Consider the following 23,145-nt stretch of genomic DNA (forward strand, 5'->3'; position numbering starts at 1 on the left):
TGGATGAAAGCTCCCATGGCTCCTAGCTCAGGACAGGTCGCATCGAGCCCATACGTACGCCATACTTTACACTTGACAGTAAACATTGCCGGCGTACTCCGCGGAACCAGGAAATGTCCCGTCACTGGAGACCAGCCCCGTCTCGTAGACCATCTAGCCGGCCCATCGCGCCCTGACTCTGGAACTCACGCCCAGCAGCTGTCTGGCCGCCCTGGGCCCTTCATGCGGCCCGCATCTCGTATCAAGTCGTACAAAACCCCTGCGCCATCCTCGCTCCATGACTTTCTCCTGGCTCGACCTTTTGATGTTCTGGACCTTGTCACACCCTTGACTGTCCTTCTTTATTCTCTCGCATTCTCTCCGTCTTTCAACAATCACGTTCTCTGTCTCTCTCTTTCTGTCATTCCATCTTTCTCCTTATTCCTGTCCGAGCATCTGTTCCAAATCATCTCTTCTCGAGTCTTTCATTTTCTTGTTACTCTCTTTGCCTTCTTTGACCGTCAAGTCTACCTACTTTGTTCGAACTCAGCCGTTGATATTCCAAGCCATCGTCTTAATCCTTTGATCTTTCTCTCAACTTCCTCTCCTTTCTTCCTGAACCGGGGTATAACCTCAACTGGTTCGTCACTGGCCTCATAATCTACCCTTCGACCTGGCCCGGCCAGCGATCGCTCTTTACATCTCCTTTCTCTCAGAATGCGTCCCCTTTCGCACGCCTTACTTCTCATCCTGGTATCCTCCACAACGCAGGCTGGTCCCGTAAGTCGCTGGAGGAGGATACCACGGTCCGACTTGGTCCACGATTCTAGCATTGATACCCACCGAACCGCGTCCGTCGTTCCCACCTCGTCCTCAAGGTATGCTAGCTCTTCTGCAAGTTCCCACTCGATATCCATCTCACACCTGTCCAGTCAACTCGACGCGGCCCTCGTCTCGCAGCAAGACCATGATGAAATCACACCGACTCCCATTTTCTCCACCGTGGAGCCAGATCCATTACCAACCACGGAAGGTCAGGCGACCGACGTCCCTGCCGAGTCGAGCCTGATCGAGACAAGAAAACCAGTACCTCATCCTTCATCCACCGACGAGGAAATTCGCCTGCCACCCATTTCCAGCACCATCTCTCTTCCTCAGTCGTCTTCAGACTCTCAACCGGAAGAGCCGACGAGTCAGTTGCCTGTAGCATCGTCGACGGCCCCTCTCGCCTCGTCGTCTCTTGGCCACGTCGAGCCCACCACTCTCTTGTCCTCGGCGTTTTCGGAAATCCCGACAGAGAGTCTCCTGGCGCCAGAGGAAACCAGCCACTTGCTTCCTTCCGACATGAGCTCGTCCGCGATTCCGAAGTCGACCGAGGACACCATATCATCCCAGTCCTCGATCGTCTCGCCGTTTCCTGAACCTTCAGACGGAATTGAAACCTCGTTGCCACCATTTTCGTCTCCAGAGACTTCTGAGACCCCCCCTGGTTCCGAGCCGCCTGCGCCAACCAGCTCGCCGGAAGTACCTCCGGACTTCGATCCCACTTCCGAACCCGCCCTCCCGGCGTCCAGTGAAACTCCAACATCCGAGTTACCCCTTCCGCCTCCGGATGAGGAGCCCCTCCCTTCGAACCATTCCGAAGTGCCGTCTCGTCCAAATGGGGATTCACCCACCAGCACCGACAACCAGCCTACACCCACCTCTGCCTCCCCCGTCGTCCCAACCAGGGCGCTTAACCCTGCCATACCCACCAACAATGGCCCTCCGCCCCCAGACTCGAGCGCGACCATCAGTCCGGAACAAGCGGCGGCGAACCTGGCAGAAGCCAAGCAATATTTCCGCGACTTCCGAACCCTTACCGAGCTATCCGCTTGCGGGCCAGGTCAGCTTGGCTGCGTCATGGGGAGTATTGGGACCTGCAACGACCAAGGCTTTTTCGATCTTCGCGACTGCACCCGCCCGGGCACCAGCTGTTTCCCCTTGCCGCTGAACCATTCAGCCGGCGTGGTTCTCGATTGTTTTGACGATGTTGTGGCGTCCCGCATCCTCGAATTGTCCGGCCCTGCTCCGACTCCTCCACCGGAGGCTCCAGACAGCCCGCCGGAAGAGATTCCAGAGAACCCGCCGGAAGAGATTCCAGACAGCCCACCGGAGGAAGTTCCAGAGAACCCGCCGGAAGAAGCCCCAGAGAGCCCGCCGGAAGAGATTCCAGACAGCCCACCGGAGGAGGTTCCAGAGAACCCGCCGGAAGAAGCCCCAGAGACGCCACCAGAAGAGGGCCCAGAGAGCCCGCCGGAGGAGTCTCCAGAGAGCCCACCGGAGGCGGCGCCAGACAGCCCACCAGAGGAGACTCCAGAGAGCCCGCCAGAGGAGACTCCAGAGAGCCCGCCGGAAGAGATTCCAGAGAGCCCACCAGACGAGGCTCCAGAGAGCCCGCCGGAAGAGGCTCCAGAGAATCCACCGGAAGAGACCCCAGAGAACCCGCCGGAGGTTCCAGAGAACGACCCCATCGTCACAGAGACGATCACGCCGACCATCACCGAGGTTGTTTCCACCGTGACAATGTCTGACGAGGTCGTGGAGGAAACAACAACTGTGCGCGGGACTTTGACGTCTACAGTTTTCGTGACCGTGACCCCGGAGCCCGAACCCGAGCCTGTTCCTGGAACGACCCTCCTTGTCACTGTCACTGTGACCGCCCAGCCATCCTCTCCCTCCAAGGTTATCGAAGAACCGCCTTCTCCACCCCAAGAGACTGTGGAGCTCAAGGTGCCTCCGTTCCCGTCCGTCGTCGAGCCGACTCCAGCCTCACCTTCACTTCCAATTCCTACGGCGGATGATGCGAAAGAAAGCCAACCCAGCCCTAGTCCTTTCCCGACGTCACTACCTTTGCCCATCGGAGAGGATGACGGCCTCGTCGTACCCACCACATTCCTGACAACGACAATCTTCCCCAGCGCGGTCGGGGAGCAAAACGAGGAACAGGGCCAGGGTCGCAATGGGAGCCCCAGCCCGGAACCAACACCTGGACCTGCGGCTGGCGAAGATGGGAACAGCCCGGATGTGGCTCACACGGTGACCCAGATGCTCATTTTGACCGTTACGGAGCGGGAGAGGATTATCGAGCGGGAGACTGTCACTGTCACTGCGACTGTTGCTGCTGCGTGATCACTGGTTCAGCCAGGGGGGAGAAGATGAGTAAAAGAAAACCTGAAAAACATTGTTACTTCAAAGGGATGCTTGGAGTATATGAACCCCGTTGGGCCTAATCGAAGATGTAAATTGGTCATTAAGTAGTTATTAAGCGTATAGAGCATAGCGATGGTGTTTCGAAGTTGAAGCCAGAGTGACAGATAATCTAGGCAAAAGCAGCCGAAAGACGAAGACGAAATCAACGTTGGCTTGTGGACTCGTCACTGTCTCATTCGCCTGTCCGAATCAATGGGAGCCATGGGTATGGATACGTGTATTCCTGGGTGAGAGCAGCAGACCGTCGCTGTCGTTGCTGGATGTGGTTCGCTCGATGCCCGGTGTCATCCTCTCTTAGACTGGGAGTTGTCAGTCTGTCACACCAAAGAGATGGCTGACTGGCTAGAGGTGCCATGGACGCCGGCACAGGAAACTGGTCATCGTGAGAATAAGGACGGGAACGAGGGCTGAAGATATATATAGTCCTTGTAGCGCAATGAAAACGCTATCCATCATGCTCTCTACATGAAGGCATAGTCTATGGGTGATCTATACCGAACTGAGCAATTCAAGCGCAGTGATGTTGATGGCCCAATCTCTTTTTCTTCTTCCATGGTTCTTCTTCCAGGGCACATCACATAACGCCTTTGTTGAGCGACGCGGTGGCAGGGCGGCATCATCTATGCATGTCGAGTGCAATGCACGTAGGCAACGCAGCGCCTGATTTATACAAATGAGAGATAAAAATGACGCCCGGCATATAAACCAGAGCCAGGGCCGAAGCAACATCAAGAAAAGGGCGAGGTTAAAGCTGCTTTTCCACCCTGATCCGCTTCTGTCGGTAACTGGCCTCATGTTCCGATTTGGACACCTTGGCGGAGAAAAGTTCGACGATAATCGAATTCGAGAGCCGTCTCTTCTTCAAGCTCGCCGTCGACTCGGCCATTCTCAGGCCCGCCACGCTCCGTGCAGGTGTCGAGTCGCTCGGGGTCGGCAATAGCGGTGCCCCCCTATCGAGCGGACCGTTGGCGGTGCAGGATACGACGTCCTCCGTGTCTTCGTCCGAGGGCACATAGTCCTCGTTAGGGACCCTGCGGCCACGCCAGTCAAAGGGAAGAGGTTCGTCCTCGGGAGCCAGTTCGTCTTCCAGCGCCGGCTCTTCCTCGTCTTGCTCGTCCCGCACTTCCTCCTGCCCGTTCTGCTTCGTGGTGCCGTTCGTCGACGTCGACCGTACCCCGTAGCCCAGCTTGGGGATGTTCTCGTCGCCTTTAACGAGAGAACCCAGCCAGGCCTCACGGAACGAGAGCCCCAGGGCGACCGACACCTCGCGCGAAACGCTGTTGCCGACGGTGAAATACTGCTCCCTCGGTTCGCCGAGGATGACCTCGTGGTCGCGGAAGCCCTGGGCGCGCCGGACCTCCATGACCGAGAGGATCCGGTTCTGGTACCAATGCAGGATGCGCCCTGTGAACCGGTCGGCCGGCGACGGCCTTGTCGTCACCGTCGCTACCAGCTTGTTCGGGATCACGCGGCCGTAGGCATTCGAAACACCAATGGTCTTCCCCGTAGCGAACCGGTCCATTTCGGCCTGGGTTACGGAGCCGTTCTTATATGCGCTCCGCAGGTTGACGCCCCATGGCCGGGTCGGTATGGTGCAGAGGCGGGTCCGCACGGTAGGGGTTATGCCGTACGACTGGCGATGGTCGGGGAACTTGATGCAGGCATCGGCTTTGCTGTCCATGATATCCGGCAGGTCGGCAAAGGTTTGCGCGGCGCTCACCGGCCCAAACGCCGTCGGCATGATCAACCGCTGGAACATGGGCTCGTTGTTGGACAGTCTGCCCAGGCTTTTGTTTTTCGGATCGTTCGCCTGGTGAGATTGCAGGGGCATCTCGGGCAGCCGGTGGCCGGGCGCTGCGAAAGCCAAGAAGACGCGACTGCGGCTCTGGCACGAACCAAACGTCCACGCGTCGAGCATGAAGAAGTGCGTCTGGTAGCCCAGTCCCACGATGGCGCATATCAGCTGAAGGAAGATGTCCTGCTGGCTGGCCTTTGCGCTCTCTATGATCTCGACGACGTTCTCGAGGAGGCCGAATCTCGGTCGGTAGATGTCGATGAAGGAGGCAAACGAAGCCACAAGCGACTGGTTTTTCCGCTGCTCGGGAGTTGTCTTGTCGTGGGTGAGGCGACTGAACCCGGGGCAGGGACTGCCGCCAGAAACGAAGCCGACTTCACCGATGGGAGGCACATTGTCCGAGAACTTCCCCTCCAGGGCTCGTCTTTGTAAATTGTCAATGGAGCCGGCGAACGGGTGAACTTGGTTGTCGGCGTCGACGTTGGCCATGTAGGTGTGAATAGCGCGGATGCTGATGTCGTTTGCCCACTTCATCTCGATCACGCCCGACTCCTCCAGGCCTCGTCCGAAATTCCCGCCGCCACAGAATAAATCGAAGCCCTTGAGTTTCGGGAACGGCTCGTCGGGGTCCATGCCCTGTCGGAAAGTCGGGGGGAAGGGAAAGCTGTCATCGAAAGGAACACAGCGGGACACATCGCCGTCGGTCTCAGCTAACCGAGTCAGAATGTAAAATGCGTTACCCACGCCGTCGCGATCATAGGGCGTCTTGACCTTGTTGGCGGAGGCAAAGTGCCGTACAATGCATCGCCCGTGTATCCTATCCGCACCTGCTTCGATTATTCGTGGCTCCGAGTATACAAGTTCATTAGGCCGGCAGGTCGCCTTGGGATCGACCTCGTTCCTCCGCAGGAGTTGGCGGAACCGAATAAGGTGGCCAGGGGCACCCGGGGGCTCGAGTAGCTCGCACGGTTCGAGCCTGTTGCTGTTCGCCTTGAGCTGCACCAGGACGGTATCCCCCGTGCGGTAGTGTTCGGAGTTCAAGACGGGCTCCTTGCGGTGGGAGCAGATGAGATGGTCCTGCCTGAAGGTGATCCAGCGGCGCTCGGAAGAGATGTACGTCTGTCGGCAGAAGAACTCGGCGCTCGTCGTGGAAGAGCCGCCCCAGTCGATGCGGTGGATGGCGAGGACTTCGCTCTCGCTGAGTTTCTGATACTCCCGTCCGTCGTCGCAGGAGCAGTGGTCGGACAGGAAGAGCTCGTTGTTCCACGGATACCGCATCTGGCCGCAGAGCGTGTCGACGGGGCGGTACATCCAGGTGACGTCGAGCGAGCGGCCCGACTTGTTGACGTGGACCTTCTGGACCAGGCCGAACCACCGATCCACGTCGTCAAAGCCCACGGCCGTGTGCCTTCGCCAGTCGGTATCTTGGGCGTCGCGCGGGCAGGAGATGACGTCGCCCACGCGCACTTCCCTCTTGAGACCCTCGGCTCGAGCATCCGATACGCTCTTGATATCTTTGGCTTCGTTGTGGATGTGTGATGGCAGCTCGAGATGCTGTCTCTGGATCAATTTGGTGCGGAGTCGTTCCGTGGCAGCGCTGGGGGTGACAGGCTCCATCATGATGCCGCAGGGTAGATGGCTGAAGCAGTCATGAACATACGGAGTCACGACCGTGAGAGGGATGCCCTTGTGCGTGTCATTGTCTGAGGCGGCACCGGGAGCTGGCGTGTATGCGGTGTAATCAATGATTTCCTTCCACAGGGTATGGAAACGAGTTCTTTTATGCCCCAATACGCCATATGCTTCCTTGTAGATAAAGTTGTCATACGCGTGGACGGCAACGCGAAAGTCGGTCCGGCCATATTGGTCAAACCACCGGCGGAAGGCGAGACGACCTTTATGGTGGCGCAGGAGGAAGTTGTGAAAACGCGACTTGAAATCTCGGAACCCGACGCGGCGGTTCTTGTTGCCGGCATCTTCGAGGTAGTCCACGACGTGCTTGGCGAGATCGGCGATCCAGAGGAAGGGCGAATAGTAACGACGATACTCGGTTGACGGCTTTCCGAGCTTGTAGTAGATGTCATGCCCACGACCGCGGTCTGCCTTGGCGGCACAGACGCGCGAACGAATCCAGATCTGATCGCCGACGGTGTGTTGGTCCAGACCGTAGTTGCCGATGGGGAGTTCATCGAACGTTATACCGCGGACGAAGAATTTGACGTCTTTGTGGGATAGCACGCCATCGGCATACATGACGTTGTGGACGTCCTTTGTGGATAGATGCTGCAATGGGCGCATCTCGTATGGGTACTTTTCCGAGTCGATGCAGATGGAGAACATGTCGAGTTGAAACTCAACGTCCTGGTCCTCCGGGCCGCAGAGCTTGAGCAGCTCCTCCACGGCCTTCGCCTCGGACAGTTCGGGGGCCGGCGGCTCGAAGCCTTCATATCGAGAGCGCGGCACGACGAGCGTGCTGTCGGGGATATCGACAGATACGGAAGCAGATGGGGGTGCCGACTCGTGCGAGGCGGGTCGCAGCGAGCCAACGAGTTCGCCGGTGTCATCGACTATGGAGTCTTCCGGGGGAGAGGGCGAAACGGTCGAGCCGGTATTGCGACGGGTGGCAGGACTGCGGTTCTTGGACTTTCTTCGCTCGGAAGGAGGCATCCATTCGGCATCAAGAATGTCCGTCTTGACGATTTCGTAGTCAAGCTGTATAGCTTCCGCGTCGTCCCCCAGTTGGTCCACAAGGGGTAGCATAGTGCCTACCTAGTGTGGGCGGGAGTTAGGACCACGGATGGGCAAGGGAAAAGAGGCTGGGAAGGATTTGAGAAGGGAAACACATACCTCTTGCCTCCCAGACTTGGAAGGTGTCTAGTCGTTCTTGAAGGACTTAAAATGCAAAAGATTGGGCCATGAACGAAGGAAGAGTTGAGGAATTTGTGATGCCACAGAAGCGAACAATTCCAGAATTGAAAAAATGCGCCTGGCGAAAGAGCAAGTTGTAAAAATACCCCACCCCCCAAAAAACGCACGTCTATAATGCTCAGCGAGCTCTGTGCAAGTGTTGCGCGACGAGAGCACCCGTCAATTGAGCCAATTGAGTGTAGTTGGCGGTGACGAGGTTTGAATCGTGGGGCATGCGGTCGAAGTCGGGCCCCTTCCTTCCTCTTTCCCATTGTCGCGTCGTCGCGCGTCTTTGCTAGGGCCGGTCGCGGAAAGCGGCAGCGAACTGTTGGAGCAGACGCGGGGGAGTGGGTCGATGTGTCCAATCAGAGAGTCCAATTCAGGAGATGAACTTGGACGGTACGAAGTACCTAGGTACTAGTGTATATTAGGAATGGCACGGAATAACCATGTTCCGAAGTAGGCTCAAACTGGCATCTACTTCGTAATTATGTGCAGTGACAGTATCATGAAGATGCAGGCCCAGGCATTCCCCTTTATCACTCCTACATTGAGCTCGCTGGGTAGAACTAGGTCACAACCTACTCATTCGACGCCCCCTGGACGAGAAACTCACAGATAGCATCCATCTCATCCGGCACCTTGAACCAGTGCCCCTCCTCCTCGGCCCCTACGTACTCGTTCCATTCCACCTTCCATCCCCCTTGCGCCAGGATATGCGCGGCCTGTCGACCCAATTCCACATCCACGTATGCGTCGTCAGTGCCGTGGCCCATGAAGACGGGGGTCTGTTGAAAAGAACCTGGGCGCCCGAGTCGAGTCTCGGTTGACACCATGCGAAGAACCGCATCCTTTGGTTCCGTGTTCTCAGGTCCCTTTGTAGGCCAAGTCTTCTGTACCAGGAAATCTTCAACGTCAGCTGCGAATGGCAGCCAAGTGCTGGCTGCAAAGAAGCCTCCCAGTCCCATTGTCGCATCTCGCTGGCAGAGCAGAGCCCACATCCCCACGGCACCACCCTGGCTGATGCCCCCCAGGACCAGTCTTTGTGGGTTTCCGCCAAGTCGCTTGCTCTCCTCTTCCATAATTTCCAAGACATAGCCCACCGATTCCCGGAGCCCGTCGACTTGCAAGTTCTGCCGCGCCGTGGGGTCGGTCAAGGAGTGTGCTTCGAACCAAGCCGGCATGCGTTGGCGAAACGCACTACTCCACAGCTCTCTCGAAGAAGGGAATACCCACCGCCAACCGGGCATTTTGTCCCTGAGGTTGCGGCCATCCGACAGTGTCGATGCGAGGAAGTCCTCGGCAAACTCCTCGCCGCAACTGCCACGCCCATGTAACACGATGGCCGTGTGGGTGTGCTCGGACTGAGGCTGTAAGATGTAGCTTTGGCCAAAAGACCCGCTGGCCTCCTCTGGGTTGGCGTCGGTGTGGTCCATGAGGTCTGCCATTGATGCAAGAGGGTGAAGGAATGAAAGTAATGTTGGTTCCGGCGTTTGATGCGGGGAACTAAACTCCCAATGCAGAATAACAACACAGAGGGGATGCAGGCGGTGGCGGCGGACCAACTTGACTTCTGGCCCTCCAAGGACAAACGAAATCACCGCCACCTCGAGCGACTTGTTATATTCTACGATGATACTCTTTATTCTAAAGCCCCAGCGGCGGCGACAATGGACACTGAATTAGTCTGTCGGAAGTAGTTCGTAAGTCCAGTCATATCGTCGATGATATTCGGATTGCTATCGAGGATATTTTTATTGTCCCAATGACGTTGGGACCAAGATCGTCTCCGGTCGAAGCAGCGACAGCAAGCGTGACTCGTCGACTCTATATTCCTATCCTCAGATATCAGATCAGACAAGAAGCATCCATGTAGAGTCGGCTTGGATTCCGACAGCTCAATAGAACAGAGTTGGGTATCTTAATGCGAAAAAGCTGCATCGATGCCACTGGCGGCGTGCAATCTTCCAGATCTAGTTTCATACACAAAAGACCCGGGCCGTTACACGCTCCCCTCTACCACCTTCCCTGCCTCCTCCTTCTCCATCATGCGCTCCAGCACGATCCGACGCAGCTCAAAGATGACCTCCACCGCAATGAGTATAATGATAATCAGCTCCAGCCGCGTGCTGTGCTGCTCGCTCGACATCTCCCGCAGGACCGACGCAATCTCCTGCGCATAGTCCATCTTCTGGTTCAGCGTCCGGATCCGCACGTTCACGTCCAGCGCCCGCCCGACCTGGTCATAGTACCCTTCCAGCCCCAGCTCCGACCGGCTGTCCCAGAAGATGTCGGGCAGCGAGTCGGTCAGCTCCGAGTAGTGGTTCAGCCGCGCCCGCAGGCTCAGCAGCTCGCCCGTCTTCTGCAGGATGAACCGCCGGCTCATCGGCACCCCGGACCCCCGCGACAGCAGGTCCGGGATGTTGCGCGTGCTCTCAAAGTACGCCGTCAGCGCGCTCTCCAGCACCGCCAGCTTGGTGCTCCGCGCCAGCCCGGACGAGAAGGCAATCTTGGCCAGCGTCGTGTCCAGCCGGTCGCCGTCCCGCTCTTCCCGCTTGGTGCCCAGCACCACAATGTCGCCCTTCATGCCGCTCGTGTCCCGGTTGCTGTCCGCCGTGTACTCTAGGTCTTCCACCTCGCGCAGGGGCTCCGCCAGCGGTACCTCGGCCGCCCGGAGCAGCTGTCTCGTCACCACGTCCAGCGGCAGCGACCACGTCACGATCGTGCCGGATGGAAAGACGAAAATGTCGCCGCCGTTGACCCCGCGCGCGTGTACCACCTCCGATGCCTCGAACCCAGTTTTGTCCGGGTCAATGTCGAACCCGTGGGCCACTAGGATATCCAGGACCGTAGCCATGTCAAACGCCTCGGAGACACAAACGGCGGAAATCATATTGTGTACCGACGAGTCTTCGTCTGCTGGGGTGTCGATTACCGCACGGGCGTCTGGGGACCGTTGAGCCGGACGCTGTGCAATGATGGCCACTCGGCGAAGCGAGTTCTTCGCGCTGACGGCACGGTTGCCCCTCCGCTTGGGAGGGGGCGGTGTGGGCGATGGTTTTTGCGTGGCCTTTCCATTTGCCGTCGTCGGTTCCGCTGGCGGTTCGCCATTCTGAGACAAGTAGATATTGGAAGTGAAAAAGGTCCGTTTCCGCGGCAGCCGAGTGGCCGTTGTGAGATGGAACGATCGCCGTGGGCGAGGGACAAGGCGAACCGTGTGGATGTTGCGGCAAAGTGCCGAGGCTATACGTTGCTGGCCAAGCCGCATCTTGATAGTCCCGAAGCCATGGGAGAGCTTCAAGTCCGGTGTAATTGACCAACGCAAAGACTGGTGAAGGGCGAAAACATGCTTCATCCGAGGAATTCAAGTTGACTTGCGTGTGGTGGAAAAGAGTCGCGTTCCACCGCCGCACCTTCCGCATGTTTTTGGATTCTCGGGCCGGTTATCTTATCTCCACGTGACCATGCGCCGACGGAAATTCTCCGCTTCGCGTCCCCAAGATGTTCTTCTCCATGTCCCACCTTAGAAAAGGGACAAATTTCTTGTCGACCAACTCGCGGCTCCAAGCATCCCAACACGGCCAATGAAAGACGATTGCGGACTGCAAATGGCCTCGTAAGCGGCTCTTTTCAATTGCAATGGGCAATGTGGCGGTTGCCCTTTTCCAGACCTTCTTATCCGGCCCTGGCAGGGTGTCCGCAGGTCATCAGGAATCCGCTGAGACCAAGGGTGAGTGAGCAAACCATCCCATTGAAGGACGACGTGGCGTTCTAAGCTGTGAAATTACAGGCCTCCAAGCCGTTAGTGGTAGGAAAGGCACTTGACCGCCTACAATCGACCGACGCCGCGACTGCATCAATCCTCCGGACAGATCATCTACCCCCCGAGCCATACACAGTCGCCTCGAATTCTTGTCAAAGACCCCCCATATTCCGCGAGTTTCCCGTCCAGAAATCCCGGGCCGTGCCCCGGAGGAACTACCAGCCAAGTTTATTGTTAGAAACGGCAGTCCGCATTTTCCATACATCGCCAAGCGACGTCGATTCAACACAATGGGAGACGGCAAGGTTCCTGGCGACTCTACGGGATCCGCGCCTTGCCATTGTAACGGCCCAGATGGTTCTCCATTGTGCCCCCGATTTGGATTCCGACCTTAGACAATGCCTCCCGAAAGACTCTGAATGGGACGCGAGGCTCTCGAAACTCGATGCGCGAGGCTTTCGCCGAGAAGATGTGGTCGACTGGGCGCATATTCTTGTTGCCGAGACACAGGAGGAGAAAGTCCAGAGATTACTGTCCTCGCCACGATACAGGCCGGCTTTCCTCCTGAACCACATACTCAACGACAAGTACAACCACGGCAAGAGGCTGATGACCCCCAAGTCACTGGAATCATTAATCGAGTACTGCAAGACATGGTATGCGAACCGTGGTCAGCTGTCTTCGGACCACCTCGACCGCAACTGGCCAGATGCCGTGGCACACATGATCCTTGGTCGACTCTTTGTCCTCTCGCGACGGACTCACCCGGGGGCCGTTTTAGATATTGCCCATCTCGCGATTGCGCACATGGAGGCCGTCTCTGCGACATCACGGAGCTCGTGCGAAAGTAGCCGCTACGTCTCCGTGTGCTCTACCTTCAACTACACACTGCAGCAGCTCTGCATCCCGCCCGTGCAGAACCCATACGTCAACCTTAGCTTCAACTGGCAGGCCATTGTGAAACTGCTCACGTACTCGTCGGGGTTGAAGAAGGCGCTAGTCACCAAGAAGCAGAGCTACCAGGCCATTCGCCAAGTCCTTCTGGCGATCCGCAAGTCGGATGCGGAAAGGGAGACGGCAACGGCGCTGAAGACCACCTGGCCACCGTATCGTGTTCTCAGGAACGGTATGGAAGAGGCACTGCCCATCGAAGAATACTATAGCAGGACGGTGAAAGCCGGTTTCATGATGCAGGAATCCGGTTACGCGCCAACACTTCGCGATATAGTGACAGACGTGCTGGGAGGTCTCTCGCCCGACGGCTCTCCCACGATCCACACGCGAAGCACCCACCGCGCCCTGGGTGCCTCTATGCATTCCGTCTGGGCCGCACAAGTTCGAGCAACGCGGAACGCACAAGAAGCCTGGCAGGCCTTTCAACATCCACCGAGCTCCAAGCTGAATCCGAATGAGGAAGTGTATTGGGAGCTGATGGCCAAACTACTGGCCAAGACCTCCAGTCCTCATCATGATAATCTCCCCGGCGAGGGGAGAGAGACGTTCCCCTTTGACGACTCGAATCTTAGCGAATTCGAGAAAGCCCGACTCAGGCCACCCAGTGTGGCCACTCTAACAGACTGGATGGTCCGCAAGGGTGTTCCTCTCGGCCGTCGATGTCTGGACCTGCTCCTTCGCCACGCGGAGAATGCCAGGGAAGCCATCTCTTATATCCGGCGCAGTTCTCTACAGGACATGCACCGGCAGCGCCTGGAAGGATTCATACAAGGCACCGACATGTCTCCCGCTCTGGTGAGAGATATTCCTCGCACAACACTCCATGCCGTCGTTGAGCTGTGCTGCCGGTTGCAACCGAATCGGACGAAGAATACCCGGAGTTATGATACTACTGAGCTGGGAAAAATCCACAGAGCACTTCAGATCACTCGCTCGGCCTGGGTGTCCATTGGCGATCGCAGTGCCGTGCCCTGGGAAACGATCATGAAGACCTTGGCGAGACCGAACATCATGATTAGCAACCTATCCGCGCCGGAGAACAGTCTCGAACTGATCAAGATAGGCGGGCAGATCATGCGAGAAGCGGAAGCACATTGCGGTTTGTCCTTGCCAATGATCGAGTCTTTCGGACGTGTTATCCAAAAGGCCGTGGAGACCAGGCTTCCTGGCTTGATCAGCGGTCTTTCCAGCGGTTCCGATCTCAGCGCTGCCGATAGGGAAATACTATCACTCTTCAGAGAGGTCTCGCAACAACGGACACCACAGATAGGTCAAGCCGTTTTCCACGATTGGCTACCTGATAGCAATGCGCACCAAACGCCCTGTTCGCTCATTAAACGAGCCCAGGACAAACTAAAAGCCGCCTGGGCGACCCTCGCACCGATGGAGTTGGCGATGAGCCCCCGAACCTTGAAATCCACTTCCATCAACAATCACATGCGAACCCTTGCCTTCTTGGGAGACTTTCAAGCCATGGCCCAGCTGGCGCAACAAACAATACACCACGTCCCAACGCTGTCGACCCTGGGCGACCCCAGCCGAGACGCCAAGTACGTCTCACGGGCGCTATGTGCGTTCCGGACATTCGCCGAGCCGATGCTGCACCCGGACGTCGCGGCCCGGCTCCAAAACGACCTGCAGCGCCAAGTGCAGAGCAGCACCTGCGACGACGCCTTCCGCGTGCACTGGCCCACCGTCGACGAGGTCGGACAGTACACGGGCAGCGATACGCGCGGCCACCTCCGCGACCTCAAGACGCTGTTGGCGCTCGTGCGGAAACAGCGCGATGGGAACGGCGGGGGGACGGGGGTTGCGCCGCGGACAAGGAAAGAGACGTCGGCGGCCGAGGCGGCGCGCGGGAGCTGGGAGGCGATGGACCCGGCGGGCCAGGGGAGTGGTTGGAAGGACCGCGCCAGGCCGAAGGGGCAGTGGGTGAATGAGACGCATTCGACCTGGATGGGGCCTTGGGGTCTGAGTTGGACAGAACTGCCAAGTGAACAGGGACAGATATAGGGCCTGGAGTCTTGGAACTCGGTTACGTGTACGTATTATATCGACGCTTTAGACGCAAATCAAGACGGATGTAAAATAGAGATGAGGACTGTTGATGACATGCTCAGTTCTACATTGCGTCTCCACGGTTTCCACGCCGATCGACCTATATTACCAGAGTAAGCTGGATCCATTCTAGGTGTATTGAGGCTTGTGGTCAGTGTTATAGGCATGTCAGCGGTCAGCGGCTTGTCTTGGACAGCTCAGCATAGCCTAGGGTCGGCAGGAACATCACAGTGATTGGTGGATGCACGATGCGATCACATTCTTAAGGCCTCTGGGTGATTGCGAGAAGACATGAAATCAAAAGACTGCGTTGAGAACTTCTCTGCCACGTTGAAGCGGCAGCCATGTGCCTAAAGTGCCGAGTTGAAAAACGCCACCCAAAACTCCCGTCCGCGAAAGGAAACCAACTTTGCAACGCCTGGAGGATGTATGCATTGTTATTTTTTATTTTCCCTCCTCTCCTCTCTCTTATACCGTTTTCCGTTCGTGACTCGTGTTAAAGGTCTCTTCTGAGCCATCCATGCTATTTCAGGGTATGTTGAAATGTGTCCCGTCCAGTTGCGAACCGGGACCTAAGAGTGTTTCTTGCTGACATTTATAGGCCAGCATCCATCCGCCAGCCCTCAACGGGCAGGGGGAAGCCCTTGCACCAGTCGGAAATCTCCTTGCGGAGCTCGTTGATCCGGGCAACCTCGCCGCTGGAGACCTTGGCGCGGAAGTCCTTGAGCTTGTTGGCCTCCTTGGGGAGCGAGGCCTGGACATCCTTGCAAATCTTGATGCTCTCGTCGATGTAGTCGGCGACGCGCTCAAAGTCGGTCTCGCCGAAGCCGCGGGAGGTCATGGCCGGGGTGCCGATGCGGATGCCGCAGGGGGTCATGGCGCTCTTGTCGCCGGGGATGGAGTTCTTGTTGCAGGCAATGTTGATCTGCTCGAGGACAGCCTCGACGCGGGCGCCGTCCAGGCTGTGCTGGCGGAGGTCGAGCAGGACCATGTGGCTGTCGGTGCCGTCGGAGACGAGCTTGTGGCCGAGGGCCTTGAACTTGTTCTCGAGCGTCTTGGCGTTGTCGACGACCTTTTGCTGGTAGGCCTTGAACTCGGGCGAAGAGGCCTGCTTGAGGGCGACGGCCAGGGCGGTGATGGTGTGGTTGTGGGGGCCGCCCTGGTGGCCGGGGAAGACGGAGAAGTTGATGGGGTTCTCGAGGTCGTACAGGGTCTCCTTGCCGGTCTTGGGGTCGACGGAGCGGACGCCCTTGCGGAAGAAGATCATGGCGCCGCGGGGTCCACGGAGCGACTTGTGGGTGGTGGTGGTGACAATGTCGGCGTGCTCAAAGGGCGAGGGGATGACGCCGGCGGCGATGAGACCGGAGATGTGGGCCATGTCGACGACGAGGTAGGCGCCGACCGAGTCGGCAATCTCGCGCATGCGAGCGTAGTCGATCAGACGGCAGTAGGCGGAGGTGCCGGCGACAAGAACCTTGGGCCGGAAGAGGATGGCGTTCTTGGCGAGCATGTCATAGTCAATGATGCCGGTGTCGAGGTTCACGCGGTAGGGCATGGTCTCAAAGTAGGTGGAGATGGTGGAAATCCTGTCTTGATTAGCATGCGAATTGCGGAACGCCTTGGAGAGATTTGCTTACTTGCGTTGCGGCGTCTGGTAGCCGTGGCTCAAGTGGCCGCCGTGGGGGAGGTCGAGGCCCATGAGACGTCCGTGGACGGGCATGATGGCCTGGTAGACCTGCAGGTTGGCAGGGCTACCGCTGAGGCACTGGACATTGACACCCCACTTTTCCGGGTCGAGGTTGAAGGTCTCGAGGGCACGTCTCTGGCAGAGGGTCTCGATCCGGTCAATGTGCTGGCTGCCGCCGTAGTAACGAGCGCCAGGGTAGCCCTCGGAGTACTTGTTGGACATGGGAGAGCCCAGAGCGTCGAAGACGGCGCGAGAAGTCACGTTCTCGGAGGCGATGAGGATGATGGACTCGCGCTGGCGTTGAATCTCATCTTTCTGGAATGGGAATTGTCATGTTAGTAGGATATTGCAACAACAGCTGGAAGGAGGTTGACCAACCATAATCTCGGCGACCTCCGGGTCGGAGTCGCGAAGGGACTTCTCGAGCATCTGGCAAGTGAGTCAGTATAAAGGAGTTGTTTCCAACGTGGCATACAATGGGCGCGACCAACCTCCTTGTGGGAGCTGCTGAGAGCGTAGGAGGCATCAGTGGAAGCCATTGTGATGTTGATCTAAAAGGGGATGATAGGTGAAGGGGCGGTAAGTTGAGGGTCCGGAACGGCAGAAAATCAGGGGGCCCTTTTAAAGAAGTTGCTGCAAGAAGGAGATGGAGAGGGAAGAAAAAAAGTCGGGGCAGCTTTAGACGAGGGGCGCAAAAAGAAAAATTTGGATAGTGGTGGAGGGGTGGAGGGGTTCAAAGCCGGACCGTAGTGTGTAGGTATGAGTCGGAACGTGTGAGGGGCACGGGTGGGGGTGTATGAGGGGCACCGAATGATTGGCGGGTCCCGTCAATGGAGGGCGGCGAGGGCGAGGTCAGCTCCGATTCGGAGTTCGGTCTGGGGAGGCTGACCCCCATTAGGATAGACCGCATGCTTAGTAATAGATTGACGGTATATCAGAGATGTGGTATTCTGGAATTAGCCGGGTTTGCATCGGTCTACGAATTTACGAATCCATTCTTTGATGCGTTCATATCTGAAAAGAGACCTGATTATAGCTAGTAACCTCTTGATTTCTGTCTTAGAGAGGTTATCGACTGTCCATGTAAAGCCATAACTGTAAAGTAGCGCTCTCTACAGGTAAGGACTGTACATCGTAGACAAGAAAACGTCTGGTATGGTATGTACGAAGTTACTGTAGCTGCTTATAGCACCTGGATTAGATCAGCATAAAGATTAAGCTAGCAGCGTTCAATACATCCAAACCAGTTTGTATCTCGTCTTCTTCACATCCATCGTTTATTCCGAATTCCTATTCCCTGGTGTATATAAGAATCGCTGCGCCAGACTCTCCGCTGTCATGTTTGAGCTATTCAACCTGTCGCAATTCGCCAATCCTTGCCAGGCCCAACTACAAAGTTGAAATCGCACGAGTGAAGGGTCCAAGTGAGGCTCTTGGCCCAGGTGCCAGCAATTGACAGACTTCAGCTCCATGAACTTGTGTAATTCCACCACGGACGGATAATTACTTAGCCATATGTAATCAATACTTCCACTTTTTCCATAATGTCTGAGTTGAGACTCTTTTCGTATATAAATGAATAGGGAAAAACTATCGACGAGGCTATGGTCGCCCACGAGTTCACGTACTTCCTATCAAACGCCTGTGTCGGTGATGTCTTGGACGACTACTGAATGTACGGAATAGGGATAGCGTCACTCCCAGTTTCTGTCGCAAGTTGCAGTATCAATTCTGACCGTACCTTGGAAAACGAGCAGTGGACTTGGGCCCACCCTCCGCCAATTCCTTCTCCCTCTTTTCATTCCATTCCCCGGTAATGCCATTCGTATAATTTTTATAATTTTATTCTTGACTTGGGCTCTACTCCTTCCAGTCACATCAATATATCGACTTGAGTACCTAAGTACATGTACCTACACAGTTCCTCGGTTCGGATCATAGTGCCTCCGACCGCCCACCTGTCCAGTCCCTCGACGCTTGAACCGACAGGTTTTGGAGTTCCACCAAAGAGTCCCCCCCAAAGCGAACGAACCTCAGTGCGCGTCCCGGTCGCGACATCCACCCCCCGAAAAATCCCCATCGACACCAGGGGTTTGCTATCGGCGCAACGCACACCCTAGCACCGCAGTACTTCACCACCACTCGAGCAATTGCCCGCCGCGTCCCCCCCACGACACCAACGCATCGCGCCCTCAAAATGGCGCAGCCCACGGCGTCGTCGGTCGAACCCAACGGCGTTGCCTCGCCAGCACCTGCAACTGTCGATGCTGCCGTGACGCCCAGTAGTAACCCCGACTCGAGCCAGGCCGTCGTGCCCGCCAAAAGGAAACGCGAGGATGACGTCGATGCGAATTCGCTTGGTCACGATGATTCCAAGATGGATACCGATACCACACCACCACCGCTCCAGGACTCGCCAACACTGATCCGCGACATTGTAGACATATTGACAAAGTTCGTCACTCTGCGCAGAATTCACTGCCTTCTTCTTTTCGTTCAACCCTCAATTTTCCATAGACCATTCCACACATCAGCCCCTTCCCATTCCCCTTCCATTTTTCCATTTCATCTCAGAGTTTTCTTTCTTCTTTTCTCCATCTCCCCGTCCTCCTCAATCGCCATCATCAGATGCTGACTGCAAATCACCAGCTACGACACCGCACCGTCTCTACTCCAGCGGCCGCTCCGCGAGCCCGAGTCCGACGATGAACCAGACGCCAAACGACAGAAATCTACCAGCTCCTCCACCGCACCATGCATCGCACAGAAAGCCGCCCAAGATCAGTATACGCTGCTGGACGATCTGGCGATAGACATCGATGCCGTGGTCCAAGAGCAACTGAAAGACCTCCACGCCGCCGCTCGGATGGACGGTGCCAGGCCGAACAAGAAATCCCAAGACGCCATCGCGGCGACCAATCGGTTCAGAGAAAAAGCCCTGGAGATCCTGAGGAGGGAGATGATATATCCCCGTACAGCCTTCGACCCCATGCAGAGAATGTCCTACGACACAGCTGCTGCCGGTTCGGCCAACCGCGGCAGCACCATCTTGACCGTGTTTGGGAAGACGCCCCAGGGGAGACCGCTCTTCTCCAGCTTGCCAAAATCCGTGACGCACCCAGACGAGAAACACCCCGACCTCAAACACCCCTCGGAATTCATACTACCCTCCATCATCAAGACAACACGCCTGGTTCCCACACGCCAACTGGAGCGGAGTCGCACCCTGGGTGAAGTCTTCGGCCCGACACGACCCCTCCTGCCTCTACAACCACCCAAGCAACCCAAACCGCTGACAAAAGGCAACGTTCTCGGGTTCAGCCAACCCCAACTGGTCGAGAGATCTAGCTATCGCTCACCGTCATACTTTAGCCAAAGATTATCCGTCGGTTACTATATTGACTACAGCAACACGGCGTCGTCCACCACGAGAGCGACAGTGCAGCAGCACGAGAGGGCGCAGGACCTGGCCGGGCACAAGCCGTCCACGTCGGAACAGGAAGTCGCCGAGATGGAGAGCCTTTTCCGCGGCGCTTTCTCCAGCTTTGCTCCCTGCAGGAACGACGCCGGCGCTGTGGTGCCGGCCAGCCTGGCGAGCCGGGTGCATTGGTACAAGGTCGGTCAACGCGACTTTAGCCGGTTGGTCGAGGAAGTGGGACGAGAGACCCAGGGCGAGCCGGAAAAGACCCCCGCCCCGGAGACCATGGAGGTCGACGAGGACATCATCGAGGATGTCATCAAGAACTGGGACCCGGCACTGGTCGACCCAGCCCTCAGCAACGTCATGGGCAAAGCAAAGAGCGACGAGGATAAGGAGGTGGATGAGCTACTCGATGAAGTGTCCGACATGATTGTGACCCTTGCGTCGCACCAACGGATTCGTCATCTCACCCTTCCATCCTCCCAAAGCCGGTACTCGGGAGATCCCGCCAACGCCGACATGTTGACCAACAGTACGGGTCCCACCCCCTCCGAGGACGAGGAGGCGGCGTACCAAGTCCTCAAGGCCCAGCTGGCGCTCATCGTCAAGACCCTCCCACCCTATGCCGTCGCCAAGCTGGACGGCGACCAGCTGAACGAGCTGCTCGTGGACACCAAGATAGAGATTCACACGGAGCAATCCAAGGGTCTGCTGGAGGACGACAGCGCCACCCAGGCCCGAGCGCGCCACCAGCAACAGGCGGCGGCGGTCACGGCGGCAAACGCCGGCCGATCATCCGGCCACCGGACCCCGGGTGCACCCACATACGCGGCCCAGTTTGCCCCCACGAACCAGTACGGAACGCCGACCCGGCCGCCAATGCCGCAGCAAAACTTTTACCGACAAGGGCAAACGCCAATACAGCAGCCGCACCCACGTCCCGGCGCCCCGCACGCCATCGCACCACAACCCTACCGGCAACCGCTCGGTCAACCACACCGACCGGCCAACGGGTATGCCAACCACTATGTCCCGCAGCTGGCCAAGTCCCAGACGCCTTACGGCCACCACGGTGCGCCGCAGTATGCGGCCCAACAGCGCCCTCAACAGTTCCACAACACCTACGGGCCCAACACCCCGCAGCACAACTCGCCCGCGCCGCGCTACCAGCAGCCGGGGTACGGTCAGGCGTATCAGCCGCAACCAGGTACGCCGACCCCGGCCAATTACGGCGGGTACGCCAACGGCACGTCGAACATCCAGCCCAGGCCCATGTCTCCGCAAGTACGGGCCGGCCAGTACAGCCCGTCGCCGCCGCTGTCGCAGCACGCACGCCCCGTCCAGCACGCGCAGCACCCCCATCCCCATCCGCACCACCAACAACATCCCCAGATGCAACCGCAGCACCAGCGGCAGTACGGCACGCCTATCCATCGCCAGCAGTACGCCACTAATGGAGGGCACCAGACCCCGTCTGGCAATCACGCGCAAGGTCCGACACCATATGACCAGCAGCGACTCATGGAACAAGCGCAGGCGCGGGCACGGGCCGCGGCGCAGCAGAACAGCGCGTCCTTTGGCGATAAGCTCTCCCAGGGGGGTCCCGTGGCAGGTGGGGTCGGCAATTACGACGCCTCGCAGTACGCGGGACAGCGAATGAACGTGGTGCCCGTGGCGGGGATGATACCCCCGGGTGTGGTGAATCCTAGCAACTTTGCTCCGCCCGGGTTCCACGACACTCCCAGTGTGCACATGCAGCAACAGGCTCCACCCGACCCGTCTGCCTGAGCAGAATCACCACAGCACCGCAGGTGCAGCAGTCGGCGCAACTGCCGCAGCAGCCACAGTAGTGCAGCCAAAGCTGATGTGCATCGTTGTCGTCGTTCCTGGAATAACCTTGGCCTGTCTAGTGCCAGTCAGTATGGACACCGAGGTGGCACAATTTCTAGAGGACGTGGGACCGCAGTGGAGGAACCCACCAGAGTGCTCTCAGGTCTTGGAAGCTATCCGATGATATAGAACGCAGTTGTCTTGTGATCACTTAGTAACATCGACAAAGGGAGGGGAGGACCCAGCCGTCTGGGTCGAGGCGCTGCGTGGGACGCCGCGTCCTTTATTCGAACGTTTACCGGAGTTTTTGTAAAGGTTGGGGATAGCAGGGCAGGCAAGGCGGGCTCATCGTTAACGGTTCTTTTTGTGTCTCAACGTCCAAATGAGGGAAAAGTAGGGCGCGCATTAGGGGGTCGTGGGAACGGGGATACCGATGTGTATAGAGTACGTCTGATATAGTAGGGGCTGTCGTCGCTCGTCTAGTTCAGCGAAGGACGGCCATGTCCTGATATAGGACCAGGTCGGTAGTTTTAATTGTCCCTTTGCTTCCTCATTCTCTTGTAGGGTCGGGATTACCTAGTGAAGGCTGTTGTCGACACTTGAACATATAGAATGCCTGGCTTGCTCAAAGGTAGGCGGCCATTTCCTAGATAGGGTCTCTCTGACTACTGTTCTAGAATAGGAGAATAGAAACAGTTGGCCTGACTCTACCCCTAGACTGCGCCATGGCTATTCGAACTGAGGCACAGTAACGTGAGTGACGAACTGCGAGCCACCATCGTCGTCTGGCTTTACATACGACTTGCATGAGCTTGCTGGCTGGTCCTACACAGTCCAGCGAAGAATCGCAAACAAGTGTTTGCAAGTCAAGCACCCATACCGAAGCTCTATGCCCAGTTTGTCCCATTCAGTAGGAACAAAAAGGGGTGAAAACAGGACAAGACATCTCCCCTGGAAGAGCCACAGCACTGCAGAAGATGGTCAACAACCACTGAATCGCCGATTCCTATACAACACCACTGCAAATACATACATGTCTGCCTTTGTCCTCTAACGTCTATCATCGACCCATCCCGTTCTCCATCATGTTGTCATCCAACCCAACCACTGTTCCGTGACGAAAGAGACCGCTGCACCAAAACATTGGCTTCGAAAGGGATGTCGAACCGAGCTGAACTCGGAAGCTCTTGTAGGGCGGCATGGTCCAGGAACACGTCCCAGACGGGAGACTACCACGGTGCTTCGACGTCGACCACTTTTGTTCCACCTCGAAAAGGGTGCAGACTTCGACCCTGAAAGATTTCGACCTCAACAGCCACCCCTTTTTTTCCAATATAATGATATCCCTGTCCCCCTTTCCCGTGACATTAAACATGCAGGCCTCTGCCGCCTGCACGCCGAGTTGCATCTTTCAAATACATGTTCCCCATGCTTCGCTTTCCCTTCCTGCGCTGGTCGAGTAGAAGCAGCCTTGCACACTTGAATCAATCGGACTCGAG

At 57.2% G+C, this 23,145-nt stretch overlaps 6 protein-coding genes across 6 annotated transcripts; 2 read left to right on the forward strand and 4 right to left on the reverse strand.

Moving 5' to 3' along the window:
- Positions 1–3,976: 3,976 nt before the first annotated feature.
- On the reverse strand, positions 3,977–7,786 carry ACRALDRAFT_2044953 (uncharacterized protein; the record flags this gene model as incomplete). The annotated part of the gene is made up of 3 exons (XM_071021481.1): positions 3,977–4,369; positions 4,406–7,543; positions 7,595–7,786. 3 exons carry the CDS (start codon positions 7,784–7,786, stop codon positions 3,977–3,979), a joined length of 3,723 nt encoding a protein of 1,240 aa, XP_070871154.1.
- Positions 7,787–8,514: 728 nt separating this feature from the next.
- ACRALDRAFT_1058903 (uncharacterized protein) lies at positions 8,515–9,369 on the reverse strand (the record flags this gene model as incomplete). The annotated part of the gene is made up of 2 exons (XM_071015961.1): positions 8,515–8,721; positions 8,779–9,369. 2 exons carry the CDS (start codon positions 9,367–9,369, stop codon positions 8,515–8,517), a joined length of 798 nt encoding a protein of 265 aa, XP_070871155.1.
- A 269-nt stretch (positions 9,370–9,638) lies between these two features.
- On the reverse strand, positions 9,639–11,302 carry ACRALDRAFT_1066194 (uncharacterized protein). The gene has a single exon (XM_071017297.1). The coding sequence runs from the start codon at positions 11,199–11,201 to the stop codon at positions 9,936–9,938; it is 1,266 nt and encodes a 421-aa protein (XP_070871156.1). The 5' UTR covers positions 11,202–11,302; the 3' UTR covers positions 9,639–9,935.
- Positions 11,303–11,397: 95 nt separating this feature from the next.
- On the forward strand, positions 11,398–15,250 carry ACRALDRAFT_213602 (uncharacterized protein; the record flags this gene model as incomplete). Its single annotated transcript, XM_071024107.1, has 8 exons — positions 11,398–11,448; positions 11,502–11,696; positions 11,724–14,643; positions 14,771–14,821; positions 14,872–14,893; positions 14,940–14,983; positions 15,024–15,135; positions 15,211–15,250. 8 exons carry the CDS (start codon positions 11,398–11,400, stop codon positions 15,248–15,250), a joined length of 3,435 nt encoding a protein of 1,144 aa, XP_070871157.1.
- Positions 15,251–15,303: 53 nt separating this feature from the next.
- ACRALDRAFT_2044943 (uncharacterized protein) lies at positions 15,304–16,934 on the reverse strand (the record flags this gene model as incomplete). The annotated part of the gene is made up of 4 exons (XM_071021480.1): positions 15,304–16,294; positions 16,346–16,710; positions 16,774–16,824; positions 16,887–16,934. The coding sequence occupies 4 exons, from the start codon at positions 16,932–16,934 to the stop codon at positions 15,304–15,306; spliced, it is 1,455 nt and encodes a 484-aa protein (XP_070871158.1).
- Positions 16,935–18,435: 1,501 nt separating this feature from the next.
- ACRALDRAFT_1078192 (uncharacterized protein) lies at positions 18,436–22,198 on the forward strand. The gene is made up of 2 exons (XM_071018737.1): positions 18,436–18,849; positions 19,045–22,198. Exons 1-2 carry the CDS (start codon positions 18,593–18,595, stop codon positions 21,602–21,604), a joined length of 2,817 nt encoding a protein of 938 aa, XP_070871159.1. The 5' UTR covers positions 18,436–18,592; the 3' UTR covers positions 21,605–22,198.
- Positions 22,199–23,145: the final 947 nt, after the last annotated feature.

Source organism: Sodiomyces alcalophilus (assembly GCF_042370955.1).
Source record: "Sodiomyces alcalophilus JCM 7366 unplaced genomic scaffold ACRALscaffold_10, whole genome shotgun sequence".
NCBI classification, from domain to species: domain Eukaryota; kingdom Fungi; phylum Ascomycota; class Sordariomycetes; order Glomerellales; family Plectosphaerellaceae; genus Sodiomyces; species Sodiomyces alcalophilus.